General features: G+C 41.3%; 1 protein-coding gene across 1 annotated transcript in view; it reads left to right on the top strand.

Moving 5' to 3' along the window:
- Positions 1 to 18,431, top strand: part of LOC145344358 (cadherin-related family member 3-like) — a 65,400-nt gene that overhangs the window by 18,787 nt on the left and 28,182 nt on the right. The window contains exon 4 of the mRNA XM_080191485.1: positions 17,382 to 17,476. Within this exon, the coding sequence (XP_080047611.1) occupies positions 17,382 to 17,476 (95 nt within the window). The remainder of the gene's footprint in view (positions 1 to 17,381; positions 17,477 to 18,431) is intronic.

Raw genomic sequence — 18,431 nt, 5'->3', positions numbered from 1 at the left:
ATGGGTTTCCTCCGGGTGCTCTGGTTTCTTCCCACAGTCCAAAGATCTGTGCTTTAGGTGGATTGGCCATGCTAAATTGACCCTTAGTGTCAGGGGAATTAGCAGTGTAATTATGTGAGGTTATGGGGATAGGGCCAGGGTGAAGATTTGATGGGCCTCCTTCTGCACTGTGGAATTCTATGATTCTATGAATTGCAATAATATGTATCCAGTTATTATATTTAAGCAAAAACCATGTTTCTGCTTTAATGTCATTTGAAATTGGATATTGACATAATTGTCACAAATTGAATCTTAAGTTATTTTCAGAGAGGTTGCTGTCACTGGCAGTCAAGGAATTGTTCACATGATTTTACTGAAATTGTAGAAATGTGCTGACTGCAAGTGGCTGGAGATTGACAAGTAAAAGCTTAAAATGCAAACAGATCAATTTAATTACAAAAGATTTATAACAATAACATGTCTCCTATAACTGTCTGCACACTGGATAGAGTTATCAGTGAAGAGCAAATTGTAACTGAGCTTTACGTTTACTTCTTATTACATTCTAAATTGAACAGTGAAACTTCGCCTGCATTTGATATTGTTGTGTTGAAAATGGCCTGTTCTCAAGTTCTCCAATGATCCTTTTTCAATAACAACATATTTAATAGTTATTTTTCAGGGTTTATGTGAATCATAGGAGTAAATATAAAATATTATCTGAGTTATTAAGACATGGTAGCACCTTATTGATCACGAACTATCTACATATACATCATAAAATTCCCACCGTGCAGAAGGAGGCGATTCGGTCCATTGAATCTGCACCAACTCTCTGACAGGGTATCTGACCCAGGACCTCTCCCCCACCCTATCCCCATAACCCCACACATTTAAATGGTTAACCACCCCAGACTATACATCTTGGGACACTAAGGGGTAATTTATCAGGGCCAAGCCACCTAACCTGCACATTGTTGGGAGGAAACTGGAGCATCTGGAGGAAAGCCACACAGACATGGGGGTGGGGGAATTTTATGAGATTGATTCTCACTGTTCAGCTATCATGATTTAATTTTTGATTTGATTTATTATTGTCACAATTGTTAGCATTCAGTGAAAAGTATTCTTTCTTGTGTGCTATACGGACAAAACATACTGATCATAGAGAAGGAAATGAGAGAGTGCAGAATGTAGTATTACAATCATAGCTAGGGTGTAGAGAAAGATCAACTTAATGCAAAGTAGGTCCATTCAAAAGTGTGATGGCAGCAGGAAAGAAGCTGTTCTTGAGTCAATTGGTACGTGACCTCAGACTTTTATATCTTTTTCCTAATGGAAGAAGATGGAAGAGAGAATGTCCAGGGTATATGGGGTCCTTAATTATGCTGGCTGCTTTGTCGAGGCAGCAGGACGTGTAGATAGAGTCAATGGATGGGAGGCTGGATTGTATGATGGATTGCCCCCCCATAAGCCATGCCCCCATAGGCCCTGCCCCAAATGCCCCCTCCCATAGGCTTCACCCCCATAGGTTCCGCCTCCCCCAGTAGGCTCTGCTGCATGAAAATGGGAGAGCTCCTGATCCATTTTTTTGGCAAGTTTTCACACCCAATTGTATGTACTGAGTCACTGGAAAAATGGTGTAGACAGTTTCTAGTTGCTGCAGGCAGTGGACTGGGCTTAATTCGATAGCCAGCTTGTAGAGAGAGCTACTGCGCATGTGCAGACCTCTGATTCTGCACATGTGCAACAGCAACAACAGGGCTCTAACAGACAAAGAGAGAGCTATCAGGTCCCTGCTACTGCAGGTAGCCTCAACCACCCTACCCTGCTCGGCAATCAAGGGAGCCTGAGGCTGATTGTGAGCCCCACAACATGTGGGCATCTAGCCCCTGCCACCTTCACCCCTCCCACTCTCCTCCCCACCCAGACATGATTTCCCAGTGAGACCATAAATGCAAGTGAGCCTGGACAATTGAGCGCCCAGCTCACTAAACACATGTAAATTCAAATTTAAATATATTTAAATAAATGATTCAGCTTTTCACCCAGCAAGAGGATGACCTCTCTAGAAATTTGGCTTTCATAAAATCGCAAGAGCTCAGAAATCAGGGGGTGATCCTGATATTTTGTCTCGCACATGATCTTACAGGCTCGATCCACCCATTGATGGGCGGGCTGAGTTGGTAAAATTCTACCCAGGAAGAACGTGCAAACTCCACATGGACAGTGACTGGAGGCTGGAATTGAACGCAGGTCCCTGGCACTGTACGGCAGCTAACCACTGTGCCATCTGGCCAGTTTGAGATCAGTAGAAGAGCTGCCTTTATTTCATAGCTCAGGTTTTATATTTACTCCTGTAATTAAATGTACTGTTATAATACATTTGAGAATCCTGCTTTGGTAACCAGCTGATGTAACAGCACATTGACAGGTCAGGTGATGTGATCCCTGACTCACTGAAACTACTTAAAATATTCCACCCATTTGATTTGATTTGATTTATTATTATCACATGTATACAATGAAAAGTATTGTTTCTTGCATGCTATACAATTCATAGAGAAGAAAACAAGAGAGTGCAGGATATAATGTTACAGTCATAGCTAGGGTGTAGAGAAAGATGAATTTAATGCGAGGTAGGTCCATTCAAAAGTCTGATGGCAGCAGGGAAGAAGTTGTTTTTGAGTAGTTGGTACATGACCTCAGACTTTTGTATCTTTATCCAGACGGAAGGAGGTGAAAGAGAGTATGTCCAGTGTGTGTGGGATCCTTAATTATGCTGGCTACTTTTCCAATACAGTGGGGAGTGTAGACAGAGTCAGTGGATAGGAGGCTGGTTTGCGTGATGGATTGTGTTACATTCACGACCTTTTGTAATTTCTTGTGGTCTTGGGCAGAGCAGGAACCATACCAAGCTGTGATATAACCAGAAAGAATACTTTCTCTGGTGCATCTGTAAAAGTTGGTGAGATTTGTAGCCGACATGCCAAATTTCATAAATCCATCGTGTTAAAAATTTACTGAGAATTGAGTTTATGATATGTCAGTGCCTACAGTAATGTGAAGTCTTTCCAAGTTTGTGGGGGAAAAAGGGCAGTCACATGTATCATCCATTTAAATTATTATAGTGTACTTGCATCCAAATGTTTCACTCAATTGATTTGATGCTTATTGTTCAATACTGGTTAAGTGTCATGTTATTAAAGTAAACCTCAATTATTTCACAAAGTGTCAGGCAGAAACAAATTTTGAATTGTGAAACATTACCTTTATTATAAAACTCAGCTGCGATTATTTGAATGTCTCCATTTTTAGCCTTGGCCACTGTGCACTCTGTTGCTCATTATGATGTTAGGGAGTAACAGAATCAATTACACATGCCTGGCATTGGCTATGGCGATGGCAACTAATGCAGCCTTTACGAAAGGGAGATCATGTTTAACCAATTTATCAATATTTTCTGAGAATAAAAGCAGTAAAGTAGATAAAGGGGAAATAGTAGATGTCGGAAATTTGGATTCCATTGAGTCTATTAAACGCTGAGATTTTCTGTCATTCGGGAAGTTGACGGATGTAGGGAACAGGCAGGAAAGTATAGCGAAGGCAGAAGATCAACAATGATCATACTGAGTGGTATAACAGGGACTGTATAGGTTACTCCTACTCCTACTTCTTATGTTCATGACACACTGTGGTGGATTTTGATTTTTAGTTAAAGAAGGACTGGCAGTTACATGGGCTTCTCAAGTCCTTAAATTGTCTCAAAGCATCTCGCAGTCAATTAAATACTTTGGTGTCATCATTATTGTAAAGTAGGAAATGCCTCAGTCAATACATGCACAGTAAACTCTGGCAAATAACAATTAGGCTATGGCCAGATAATTTGTTTTTAATGATGTTCGTTGAATGTTAAATATTTGCTCCAGGACACTGGGGAGAACATCCTTACTGTTATAGGTAGATGACTACAAAGGCATGGCAGAAAAGAATCCTGGGCCTCTAATGAATCTGACTGAAAAGCAAAGAGACAGCAGATGGGCATTTAAAGGCGAATCAATTAAAAATTGGCTCACAGCAATGTCAATTAGTTAGGATGTCAGATGGGGTAGGAGCAAGAATGGGATAGCAGTTGCACATAGTTCATGGTCCAAACTGGTACCATCTAGAATTTTGGTGGCGATTTTTTAAAACTGCTACTTTTATTCCAACTAAAAAAGGCAATTGAAATTAAATCCTTTCATGGTCCCCACACGAGGGACAAACCAGATCTGGGCTGACAAGATGAGGCATTGCTCTGGGCTCGATCAAACTGATAGGACGAGGCCTTTGACGCCACCGCCGCGGCCACTACAACGCCCCCCCCCGGCTTGATCTGATAACGCTTTATCTTAGCCCAAAAGCCGAGATGGCTTTGAAAAATAGCATTGGGTAAAACCTCAGTTTAACCGCGGTGGCCACCCTGGTCCTTCACTCTACCCTGGTCTAGGCGTTAACATATCTGCAGTGCAATGGGCTAGCCTCCTCCTCTGCCTGATCATTGACTCCCCCTGATGCCTGTCACCCTCTCTCTCTCACTGACCCTCATTCCCCCATGCTGGGTCCTCTCCTCCCTCTCCCCCAGCCACTATCCTCCCTCTTACACTAATTCCATTTAGAACATAGAACATAGGACATTACAGCGCAGAACAGGCCCTTCGGCCCACGATGTTGCACCGATCAGTTAAAAAAGCAATGACCCTCTAACCTAAACCAATCCCTTTCCATCCACAAACCTATCCACGGATCTCTTAAACGCCCCCAAACTAGGCGCATTTACAACTGCAGCAGGCAGGGCATCCCAATCCCTCACCACCCTCTGGGTAAAGAACCTACCTCTGACATCCGTCCTATATCTACCACCCCTTAATTTAAAGCTATGCCCCCTCGTGCTAGCTTTCTCCATCCAAGGAAAAAGGCTATCACTGTCCACCCTATCTAAACCTCTAATCATCTTGTATGTTTCAAAAAGGTCCCCTCTTAGCCGCCTTCTTTCTAATGAAAACAACCCCAAATCCCTCAGTCTCTCCTCATAGGACCTCCCCTCCATACCAGGCAACATCCTGGTAAACCTCCTCTGCACCCTCTCCAATGCCTCCACATCCTTCCTATAATGTGGGGACCAGAACTGCACACAATACTCCAAGTGTGGACGCACCAGAGTTTTGTACAGTTGCAACATGACGTTGCGGCTCCTAAATTCAATCCCCCTACCAATAAACGCCAAGACACCGTATGCCTTCCTAACCACCTTATCCACTTGATTCCCAACTTTCAGGGATATATGTACACATACACCTAGATCCCTCTGTTCATCAACACTATTCAGAGTCCTACCATTAGCCCTATACTCTACACATCTGTTATTCCTGCCAAAGTGAATTACCTCACACTTTTCCGCATTAAAGTCCATCTGCCACCTCTCGGCCCAGCTCTGCAACTTGTCCAAGTCTCCCTGTAAACTATGACACCCCTCTTCACTATCTACCACTCCTCCGACTTTGGTGTCATCAGCAAACTTACTGATCCACCCAACTATACCCTCATCCAGATCATTTATAAAAATTACAAACAGCAGTGGCCCCAAAACAGACCCCTGAGGCACACCACTTGTAACTGAACTCCATGACGAATACTTTCTGTCAACCACCACCCTCTGCCTCCTATCTGCTAGCCAATTCCTGATCCAATTAACTAAATCACCCCCAATCCCATACATCTGCATTTTCTGCAGAAGCCTTCCATGGTGAGCCTTATCAAACGCCTTACTAAAGTCCATATATACCACGTCAACTGCCTTACCCCCATCCACCTCTTTGGTCACTTTCTCAAAAAACTCAATAAGGTTAGTAAGGCACGACCTACCCGCCACAAAACCATGCTGACTATCTCCAATCAATACATTACTCTCTAAATAACTATAAATCCTATCCCTAATAATTTTTTCTAAAACTTTGCCCACAACAGAAGTAAGACTCACCGGTCTCTAATTCCCAGGGAAGTCTCTGTTCCCCTTCTTAAACAATGGGACAACATTCGCTATCCTCCAATCCTCTGGCACTATACCTGTGACCAACGACGACCTGAAGATCAGAGCCAGAGGCTCTGCAATCGCCTCTCTTGCCTCCCAGGGAATCCTAGGGTAAATCCTGTCCAGCCCAAGGGACTTATCTATTTTCAAACCCTCAAGAATATCTAGCACATCCTCCTTATCAACTGCAATACTATCCAGTTTACAACCCTGTAACCCAGTGTTCTCCACAGCCACATTTATGTCTCCCTGCGTGAATACCGAAGAGAAATATTGGTTCAATGCCTCTCCAATCTCTTCCGGTTCCACACATAACTTCCCACTGCTGTCTCTAACTGGCCCTAATCTTGCCCTAACCAATCTTCTGTTCTTAACATATCTATAGAACGCCTTAGGATTCTCCTTAATCCTATCAGCCAAAGTCTTCTCGTGTCCTCTTTTAGCTCTTCTTAACTCACTCTTTAACTCCCTCCTAGCCAATCTAAAGCTTTCCAGTGCACTACCTGAGCCCTCAAGTCTCATCCTGACATAAGCCTCCTTTTTCCTTTTAACCAGCGAAACAACTTTTTTAGTGCACTACGGTTCCCTTGCTCGACCATTTCCTCCTTGCCTGACAGGGACATACATATCAAGGACTCGCAGTAGCTGCTCCTTGAAAAAGCTCCACATTTCGGACGTTCCCAGCCCCTGTAGTCTTCTAGTCCAACCTATGCTTCCTAATTCTCTCCTAATAGCCTCATAATTACCCTTCCCCCAGCTAAAACTACTGTCCCGAGGTTCCAGTCTATCCCTTTCCATCACTAAGGTGAACGTAACCGAATTGTGGTCACTATCACCAAAATGCACACCAACTTCCAAGTCTAACACTTGGAGAGACATTCACCCCACCCACTTGGTGGATTTTGGTGGAGCCTTGACCAATTCTACCCTGAAATACTACAATCCAAAGAATAGAATCCTACAGTGCAGAAGAAGGCCATTTGGTCCATTGAGTCTGCACCAACAACAATCCCACCCACGCCCTATCCCACAAACCCACATATTTACCTTGCTAATCCCTCTAACCTGGGGCATTAAGGGGCAATTTAGCATGGCCAATCAACCTAACCTGCACATCTTTGGACCGTGGGAGGAAACCATGCAGACATGGGGAGATTGTGCAAACTACACACAGGCAGTGACCCAAGCTGAGAATTGAGCCCAGGTCCCTGTAACCCTGAGGCAGCAGTGTTAACGACTGTGCTACTATGCTGCTCTAAAATAACAATCAGGACCCTTTGTATGTTTTACCTGTATCTCCAAGCGGGGCTTGCTGCCTGTCACAGGCAGGCAGTTTAGCTGCCGAGCAATGTGTCTGTGTGAAAGTAGCTGTGGGCTGTTTGCCAGGGTTAACAGGACAATAAGGATACCGGTCCAATTTCCATTACAACCCATGGCATTCTCTTTCACTTGACACACTAAGCTCCAAACATGATCAAATTATTCTGAACTTGTTGTTAGTACCTGTTATTTCCAATAAAAATGATGTACACTAGAGCAGACTTAAAAATTTTCTTTTAGTTCTTTGATTTTTCTGGGAAGCTTCAGCTTTGCTATATTATTGCAGTCAGTAAATTTAAAAGTACTTTCATTGGTTGCAAAATGCATTGGAATTTCTGGAACTTGTGAAAGGTGTTGGGTAAACAAAGGCTCTTTCTCTCACTGAGTGACTAAATACTAACACGGCTGCTGAGATTTGCAAGAGAAAATAACAAACATGTAATTCCAGAAAACCTTTTAAAAATTGATTTATGGGATGTGGTAATCATTGGCTAGGCTAGTCTTTATTGGCCAACCTTAATTGCCCTTGGAAAGGTGGTGGTGAGCTGCCTTCTTGAACCATTGCAGTCCATGCAGTGTAGGTACACCCACGGTGCTGTTAGGGAGGGAGTTCCAGGATCTTGACCCAGAAACATAGATTTAACCCGAGTCAGGATTGTGAGTGGAAATATATTACTGTTCCTTCACTGTCACTGGGTCAACATCCTGGAATTCTCTCCTTAACAGCACTTTTGTAGTGCAGTTATTTTGACATAATTTCATTAATAAATATAATGTAGGTAGAAGAATGGGTTGAGGAAACATAGAACACGCACATCCACGCGGATGGTTTTGGTCACAATAGTACAAGATGAAGAGAAAAACCAAGAAAGAATAATCAAATATATATCACGTTAACTCTGATGCAGAAGGTAGCATTCTTGCCTCTGAAGAGTGATTGCCTCTGAATCAGAAGTTTGTGTGTTTTACTCCAGGGTACTATCTGCCTGGATGTGCATGTTCTGTGTTCTGTCAACTCATTCTGTTACTTATTCTACATTATATTTATTAATGAAATTATGTCAAAACAACTGCACTACAAAAATGCTGTTAAGGAGGGGGTTCCAGGATGTTGACCCAGTGACAGTGAAAGAACAGGGGAGCTTGGTTGTGTGGTATCTCACTAAGAAGTCTCGAGGCTTGTGTGGTTGAACATAAACTGGTACCCATAACTATGTACATTTACAAGGTACAGCTTTGCATGGATGTTCTCTCCATACTGATTCTTTTCAGACTACTACTGCACAGAGACTACCATTATGTGGCTGGAGGATTGAGGGTAGAGTATTAGATTGGATTGAGGATTGTCTGACTGACAGAAAGCAGAGAGTCGGAATAAATGGGTCCTTCTCTGGCTGGCGGTAACTAATGGGGTGTCACAGTTGTCAGTTTTCAGACCTCAACTGTTTACAATCTATATAAATGATCTGCAAGCAGGGACAGAGTGTAACATCACAGAATTTGCAGATGATATTAAAATGGCTGGGAAAACAGGTTGAAAAGAGGATAAAAAGATTCTACAGATGGATGTAGATCAGTTAGGAGAATGGTCAAAATTTGGCAGATGGAGTGTAATGTGGATAAGTGAGAGGTTATCCATTTTGGCAGAAAAATAGAAAGACAAATTATTACCTAAATGGAAAGCAGATTTAAAATGCATTTGACAGAGGGACCTGGGTGTCTATGTTCATGAATCACAGAAAGTTGGCATGCAGGTGCAGCAAGTAACAAAAAAGACAAATGGGATGCTGGCATTTATTGCAAAAGGACTGGAATACAAAAGTAGAGAAGTGTTGTTGCAATTTATTTTGTTTGTTTATGAAACAACATCTGGAGTATTGTGTCCAGTTTTGGACTCCTTATTTGAGGAAGAATGTGGTGGCATTTGAGGCGGTTCAGAGGAGGTTGATTCCGGGGATGAAGGAGTTGACGTATGAGGTGAGATTAAACAGTTTGGGCTTGTACTTGCTGGAGATTTGGAGGATGAGGGGATCTGAATGAGGTATGTAAAATTTTAAAAGGGATTGATAAAGTAAATGTAAACCAAATATTTCCTCTTATGGGGCAATCTAGAACAAGAAGCCTCAAGTATAGGTTGAGAGGTGGTAGATTTAAAACTGAGATGAGGGGGAACTACTTCTTGCTGATGGTGGTGAATTTGTGGAAATTGTTGCCCCACAGTACAGTGGAATCTGAATCATTGAAAGGTTTCAAGAGGGAGATAGACATATGTCTAATAAAAAAGGAAAAGAGGGATATGGGGAATAGATGAAGAGGTGGGTTTGAAACCAGGGAGAGATCAGCCATGATCTGATTGAGTGGTGGAGCAGGCTTGAAGGGTTGAATTTGCCTACTTCTGCTCCTAATTCCTATGTACATCATACCATGGGCAGTACTAGTCTCCAGTCCCACATAAACCCTTACTAACTCCGTATACTAATGCTTATAGTCCCATTGTAGTCTTGAGGGAATCAAGTACTGGTGGACTAATGAGACATTAAGTAGCGGTCACATGTAATCTCCAAGTTAAATGTAAAAAAGATCTTATGACATTTTTGAAGAAAAGTCGGGAACTTCTCCCCAATCCTGGTAACCTTACTTCCTGAACCATCATAACTAAAAGCAGATTATTTATATTGCCTTGAACAAATTTGTACAAATATGTTTTCTATATTATAGTTTTGGGATGCCCTAAGGTCATGAAAGGTGCTATATAAAGGCAAGTCTTTCTTTCTTTCACTCTACTCTGGATGTGCAGGTTTGAAGGTCAAATTTCTTTTTGCTGAAGGCTTGGTCTTAAAACAGAGATCAACAAAATAAGTAACTCTCAGTCCTGTATAGTTCCTGTGTAATTGGATTGAATACTGGCCAGAGTGCCAGTGGATACTTGGTTTTGGTGTCAGGAAATTGTTCTCCCATCATCTGATGAAGGAGGACCAGTTCTTGCAGTTTTAAACATACAACCAGGATGGAGCAAATATCTGCCACCAGTTAATCATGGAGAGATCTCACTTTGTAATCTTGAGGATCATGCCAATTTAATTTCAAGTCTTCTACAAAACTTGACAATTTTGTCTTTACAATGAAGATATTTCAAATCTTCACAACCGATGACAATTTTAGGGATGTGTAATTATTTCACTTATGTTAGTGTCGGTCATTGCTGGAAACCAGGGCTTGGATTCTCTAATCTTGTTCATCCTGCTATTGCTATCAGCAAGAATGGAGAATTTGGTGCTCAGCCAAAATTCCATTCATTACAGTGAGACTGGAGAATCCCAGTCGCAGGTGAGATAAGAGAATTCCAGCACAAAGTTGAAGCAGAGTGCCCAAAACATAAACCACATCAACTGATCATTAAGGTTTTTTTAGCTGTCTCTAAGGGTAGGAGAAATTAGCTTATAAGGGGCCTCAGCTTTATCTTGCAGCACCCAGCCCTGTGTACGATTGAGGTGCTCACTAGGATCACAGAATAGGGAAGGGCACTGATATTGTAGCCTTATAGAAAAATCTGTGGGACATTTTGGAACTCTCCCATTTTCCATACTATTGATCTACCCTGGTAGGATCTTTTGGAGCGTAACTCTTAAAAGAAATTTCAGAGCTATAGTCGAGACAGCCCCTCGTGCCTGTTCTACCATTCAATACGATCATAGGTGATCGGATCTTGGCCTCAATTCCACTTTCTTCGTAACTCTTAACTTCTCTACAGTTCAAAAATCTGACCAGCTCAGCCTTGAATATAATCCAGCCTTCACATTTCTTTGGAGTAGAAAAGAAATTCGTCCTCACCATGATTTTAAACAGGAGAACTTTTATTCGGAAACAATGCCCTCAAGTTCCAGATTCCCCATCAGGGGAAATGTCCACTCAGCATTTACCTTGTTTCAATAAGATCACCTGTCATTTCTCTCCAACGTCTATAAGGCCAACATGCTCAACCTTTCCTCATAAAGTAAATTCATCCCAGGAACCCATCTAGTGTACCTTCTCCACTGAAAATACATCTCTCCTTAAATGAGACCTATACTGTAGGCAACACCCTATGTGTGCTCTCACCATACCCTATACAGTGGTAATGAGATATCCATATTTTATACTCCATCCTCTTGCAACAAAGAACAAAATTCCATTTGCCTTCCTAATTATCTACATGCGGCATTCCATGTACGTGGACACACTGATTTATCTGTACTACTGAATTTTGTAGTCTCGCTATTTGGAATAATACTTTGCTTTCAATTCTTTCTACCAGAGTAGATAATCTCACATTTTCCCACATTATACTCAGTTTATCAAGTTTTTGGCACGCACTTAACTGATCTAGTCCTTGCAGATTATTTGTGCCCTCCCTCACAACCTGCTTTCTTGCTTATCTTCATATCAGCAGCAAATGTGGTTACAACACACACTGCCCTTTCATCTAAACATAAGTTGTAGAATGATCCCTGCAGCATCCCACAGTTACGATTTGCTAACCGGATAATCATCCATTTATCCTAATTTTCTGTTTCCTTTTAGTTAGCCAATCCTTCATCCATATTAATTTATTACCATCAAAACCAGAAGCTATTTTCTTATATATCACTTTATCCACCCTGTTTGTTACATCTTCAAAGAATCTTGTTAAACTTGTCAAATGCTATTCCCCTTTCATAAAACGACTTCAAATTTATTTAGTTATATTATGATTTTCTAAATGTTCTGATACTACTCCCTTAATAGATTCCTGCATTTTCTCAATGACAGATTGTAAGTTAATTGGCCTATCATTTCCTGCTTTATCTCTCTACTTCCTTAATTAAGTGAATTTAAACATTTGCAGTTTTCCAATCCAGTTGGATCCAATATTTCTGCAGTTACTTCTTTTTAAGACCAGATCTGCAGGCCATCAAATCCAGGGCACTGTCAGACTTTAGTCCAATTTCTTTGCCGAGTAAATTTTCTCTTGTGATAGTTTTTGTTTTAAGTTCCTCTCTCCCTTCGATCTCTCATCATCTACCTTTATTGAGATGCTTTTAGTGTCTTTTACAATGAAAACCAATACAAATTATCTGTTCAAAATGTTTGCCATTTACTCATTTTCCATTATTAATCCCCCGTAGTCTCATCATTCACTTTAACTACTCTCTTGCTGTTCATATACTTATTTAGTAGAAGCTCTTACTGTCTGTCATTATATTTCTAGCTAGTTCACTTCCAATCTATTTCTCCCTCTTTTTTAAAATCATCCTGGTTTCTAAAATCTTCCCAATCTTCTGGCTTACCACAAATCTTTGCAATATTATACGCCTTTTCTTTCACTTTGATACCATCCTCAACTTCCTTAGTTAACTATAAGTTCATTCTTCTCATAGAAGATTTCTCTCTTTAATGGAATTTACCTTAGCCCAGAACTGTGGAATACCCTCCAGTGTATGTCACTGCTTATCTATTGTCTTACCTTCAAATGCATCTTTTCAAAGCACTTAGGCAATTCTGTCTTCAAACATTGATAATTGCCTTTTTCTTAAAGGCATTCGTTTCAGACTGAGGTTCCTCGGCCTCAAATTGAATGATCCCTCAGCCCTAGGAAAATCTTGGCTCTGAAATAATTTAGTAATCTAGTCTCATTGGATACCAATCTAAATTGATCTAAAACAACCTGTTTCCTGGTTATTTCCATATTATTTTATTTTAAGTAACTGTAGCGAATATTCCAAGAAACAGTCCTCAAGGCTACCTTTGCCAATTTGATTTGCTCAATCTGTTTGAAGATTAAAGATGTCCATTAATACTGAGGTATCATTTTCTGAACTCCTACTTTTTCCTAATTTATTATTTGTCTTGCGAGCTGCTACTTGAGGTTGGGGGTCTACAGACTGCTCCCATCAATAACTTATTTTCCTTGCTATTTCTTATTTCCACCTGGTCTGATTTTACATCTTGAAATTCCCAACCAAGATATCTCATTACTACACTGATCTCATCATTTATTAATAGAGCTATCCCACCTCTTTTTCTTTTCTACCTATCCTTTCACAATGCTAAATTCTTCGTAATATTCAGTTCCTTGGTCACCTTGCAACCACTTCTCTATAATGACCATCAGACCATATTCATTCATTTTTAGTGGTATTTTTGTTTCACCCATCCTGTTATGAATGCCCCTTGTCATTTTAAAATCATATTTCAACCCTATTTGTTAGTGCATCCCTAAGTTTTTAAACTCTGTCCCTTCCTGTCACATTCTGGTTATCATTACCCATATTGCTATCCTGCACTATTGCTTTTCCTTTTCTTTAACTTTCTAAACTTCCTTTTATCGGAAACTTCACCCCACCACACATCCCCCCAACTATTTCAGTGAATGCCAAATGTATTCAATTCAACAATATGCTGGTCCCATTATAGCTCAAGCAAATCCTGTAGACCATGACAACAGGATCCTTCCCTTCACATTCCCAATATCCCCCTCTGTCCAGAGAAGATTTCTTAAGCTTGGCATAGGCAGGCAACACCATCTTCAGGACTCAAGCTGACAGCTGAGTTTCTGTGCTGGCATTTCTACTGTCACCTACCACATTCTCCTCATGTCTGCATGGGTTTCCTCTTGGTGCTCTGAGTTCCTTCCACAGTGCCAAGATCTGTAGGCTAAGGGAATTAGCCATGGCAAATGTGTGGGCTTACAGGGATAGGATGGGGAGAAGGCCCGGGTAAGATACTTTGCAAGAGAGTGAGTGCAGACTCAGTGGGCCGAATGGTCTCTTCTTACTCCCCCAATTTGAGTGACCCCCTGTATACCATGGTGCTATGGTCCGCTTGTTCAACTTCCCTATACTTGTACCTGTCAGACAATTGCAAAAAAGGGGGCTCCTCCAACACTTCAGTCTAGATTCCATAACTGTCTTGCCCATAGCCACATCCTCCTGACCCTAACTACAGATCCAATCTGTACTTAACTTAAGGTGTGTGACTACCGCTTGGAACAAAGTATCTGGGTAAACTTCTCCTGTATCACAGTGTCCAAAGCTCAGACTCCAGCTCATCAACTCTGAGCCATTGTTCCTGTAAACCACAGACCGTTACTGCAGTCACGCATCAGATTGGTTTCCACCAGCATCTACTATGCTATTACTGCAACATGTCACCACTCTACCCTCTCTGTTAAATTTTATTCAGCTACTTAGGTTCTCAACTTCTGAAATAGTTTCAATTATCTATTAGTAATTTTTAATCTATGTAATAATCTTATTTCATTTATTACATTTATGTCGTTATTTGTAACTTAGCCCACAACCCTACTTTAACTCTGTTTGTATATCAATCAGAACCTCTTAGTCCCACCTCACAACATTCCCACACTCACAAAGAAAAATAGGGAATGCTGGAAAATCTCAGCAGGTCTGAGTAGCATGGTGACACAGTGGTTAGCGCTGCTGCCTCACAGTGCTAGTGATCTGGGTTCAATTCCCGTCTTGGGTGACTATCATTGTGGAGTTTGTACATTCTCCTCATGTCTGCATGGGTTTCCTCTTGGTGTTCCAGTTTCCTTCCATTGTCCCAAGATCTATAAACTAGAGGGATTAGCCATGGTAAATGAGTGGATTGACAGGATAGAGTGGGGAGAGAGCCTGGGTAAGATACTCTGTAAGAGAATCAGTGCAGACTCAGTGGGCCAAATGGCCTCTTCTGAACTGTAGGGGTTCAAAGGTTGCATGACAGCATCTGTGGAGAGGGAACATAACTAATATTTCGAGTCTGGATGACCAATTAGCTCTGACAAAGGCTCATCTAGACTCAAAATGTAGACCATGACAACGGGATCCTTCTCTTCACATTCCCAATTCCCCCCTCTGTCCAGAGAAGATTCCTTAAGCTTGGCATAGGCAGGCAACACCGTCTATTCCCTCTCCACAGATGCTGCCAGACCTGTTGAGATTTCCTAGCATTTTCTAACTTTGTTTCAGATTGCAGCATCCGCAGTAAGTTGCTTTTACTGATTCTCACAAAATTGCCTTGCGCACAAGTAAAGCTGCTCTGTGGAAATCCTCTTATTATCAATTCACTTCCTGTTTTTAATTTCCTCTTGAACGAAAACCAAAACCCTAGCTGAGTGGAAAACAAATAAATACTTGCCAACCATTTACCTGCTGTTCTTTGGTATCACGCTGATTTTTTTTCTTACTTTGATTTTTGAACTCTTGATTCGTCAGTAGTCCATCCACTGCTGCTGCTGTTCCCAACGTCCTAGGCCCAAGCCTCAAGCTTTGTTGAAGTGCGCCTTTGCTGCTTGCTTTTTTCACATTTCCTACTGTTCTCAACAGACTAGTTGATGGGTGGAATCTTACCAAAAAATGACATTGTGAAAACTTTTAGACTTGTTGTTCTCCAGGGAAACATGTTGGTTTTCTCTCCAGGACTTACGACACTCTTCCAAAATATGTCAAGGTGTTTCACGTCATCAACTCACTGGCAAAATCCAGCTGCATTGACATCAGGATGTTATGTTTAAAGAGTGCCCTGATCATAAACTGAGTAAACCTCTTCCCCTTCAGCCCAGCACAGAGGTCTCAGGGGCTTCCCTCTCCACCCCCCAGTTCTCTCCCACACTCCCCCAGTTGGACTCAGCATCTTTCTGCCCCACCCCAAATCATCAGTTGCACGCACTCCACTCCCCACAACCGTACCCACCCTCGCACCCCCGCACCCCCCCACCCCCCAGAAGGCTAATGCTGGAATCCCCTGCTTTTCCATCTATCCCTGGCCACAACCAAATTTAAATGAATCCTCCCCACCCCCCTCACCCCCCATCCCACCTCATGAGGCTCCCACTGGAGTCCATTCCTTGACACAAGTTGATACTGCCAGTTTGGGGTTGACATAGTGCTAACCTGGCAGTGTCAACTGTATCAAAGGGTCTCCATGGTGACATATATGTATAGCCTCCGGGGAGACCCCCATGACAGGTTCACGTCTGGTGTATCTGTCATAAACTATGTTGGTGTGACATCACGTCAGCGCAGTGTCAATATACAGGCGGGGATCTCAATATATGGCAAGAGTGCGGGTTAATGAGATTCAAATTTATTGAAATGCATGTAAAGCATAACGGAAGTGAACCCAATAAAGTCAGGCAAGTGGTGGAGAAGATCCAAAATCACGACATTGTCGACAAGAACTGAGCCCCCGCCAGCATTCGCACAGACGGTGAGTATGTGCCCAAGATTGCCCACTGTCTGTACAGCAGAGTGATTTACTATCTTGCCATTTCCTTGCTCTCTAGAGCATTTTTGAATACTTTTCTTGTTCAAACATTTAAATAATTCACTTTTACATGTCTTGATGAACAACTGAAACAGCCGCTTATGGTAAAACATTCCATATATTAATGATGTTTTAGGTGTCCGAAGATATCTTCTACCTCTGATACCAATTCTAAGTTTGCAAGTCCTTGTTAGTAATTTACCAGTGGAAGTCTTCCAATATTTAGACTTTCAAACACTGCAGTATTTTGAAAACATCAAGAGATTTCCTAATTTTGAAAAGTCACTGTGTATTACCACAGTATGCTACTAGTGTATGTAATCACTAGTAGCATACTGGTTTTATACATGCTATGCTGCTGTCATTATAGACATTTAAAAAATGCACTAATCAAGTTTACTGCGAAGTGAATGATGCACTGTCACTTTAGCTTCTCTCCCTCTCTGCCATTGGACCTGCCACCAACAAAATTAAGAGCAAATGGAATTGAAAGAATCCCAACAGCTAAATTAAAAATAACACGTTAGACCATTACAAGGAAACATTAGACATTAAGATCCAGATAACATCAATTGTTATCTATTCTCTTACAACATTTCAGCTTCAGCATTACTTTGTTGAATGTTGTTTTTACGTTAATAAGAAGCATTATTCTCTGAGGTTCATGAATAATTGTATCCAGAATATCACATCAAATACTCATTAACTTTGTGTTACTTCACAGTTGTATATGTTGACTTTTTGGAGAATTTAGCAGTTGGTGAAATGATATACAAAGTTCAAGCAACCGATCCTGATAAGAATGACAACACTCTCTTTGTAAGTAACTTCTGAAATAGATGAACACGTATTCTAACAACAGCGGAGGGGACTCTGTAAAGTATACCTCCGCATGCTGTGCTAACTCAATGTTATTACAATAACATAGCTCTTCTTTGGAGCTCGTTCTTACCTGGTTGGGTCCGTAATTGCAAAGTAAACATGAAGATGTATGAGTTTAAAAGAGTAGGCCATTCAGTCCATCAAGCCTGATCCACCATTCAGTAAGGTCATGGCCGATCTGATTGTGGTCTCAAACTGACATTCCCTAACCCTGGTAGCCTTTGGTTCCCTTGTTAGTCAAGAATCTATTTACCTCTGCCTTAAAAATATCCATTGACTTTTTCTCCATTGCTGTCTGGGAAAGAGAGTTCCAAAAATTCATGATCCTCAGAAAAAGTTCTCATCTCCATCTTAAATGGTGATCTCTGGCTTTGTCCCCTAGTTCTAGCCTTCCCCACATCCATCCTGTCAAATCCTCTTAGGATTTTTATATGGTTCAATCTGATCATCTCTCATTCTTCTATCCAGTGGATACAGGCACAGCCTGTCCAATCTTTCCTCACAAGATAACACCCCAATCTCAGGCATCAGCCTGAATCTTCTCTGAACTGCTTCTAACAAATTTATATCCTTCCTTAAATAAGGGGACCACGAAGAAAAAATGGAAAAGACATATTTTCACGGGAAGCTCCCATTTCACTAAGAAGGCTTCAGGCCAATCTATATCCAAGAACCTGCTCTGAAAACTCTGCTCACATTTTGACAGCTGTGAGAAATTCCACCCCAGCAGCTTACAGAATCCAAAATATCGTAGAACAATCCATAACATTCTAAAAAAAAGTCAATTCACCTTATCTTGCAATGTTAATATAACCTTTAAAAATATCCAGGATCCAGATTCATATCTTTGCCAAAAACTAATCAGTCCTCCCCCAAACTATACCCTATCTGC

This window comes from Carcharhinus amblyrhynchos, chromosome 6 (genome assembly GCF_965287045.1).
Source record: "Carcharhinus amblyrhynchos chromosome 6, sCarAmb.v2.hapA, whole genome shotgun sequence".
Classification (NCBI taxonomy): Eukaryota; Metazoa; Chordata; class Chondrichthyes; order Carcharhiniformes; family Carcharhinidae; genus Carcharhinus; species Carcharhinus amblyrhynchos.
Note: the sequence above shows the minus strand (reverse complement) of the source record. Positions and strands in the feature narration are given on the sequence as shown.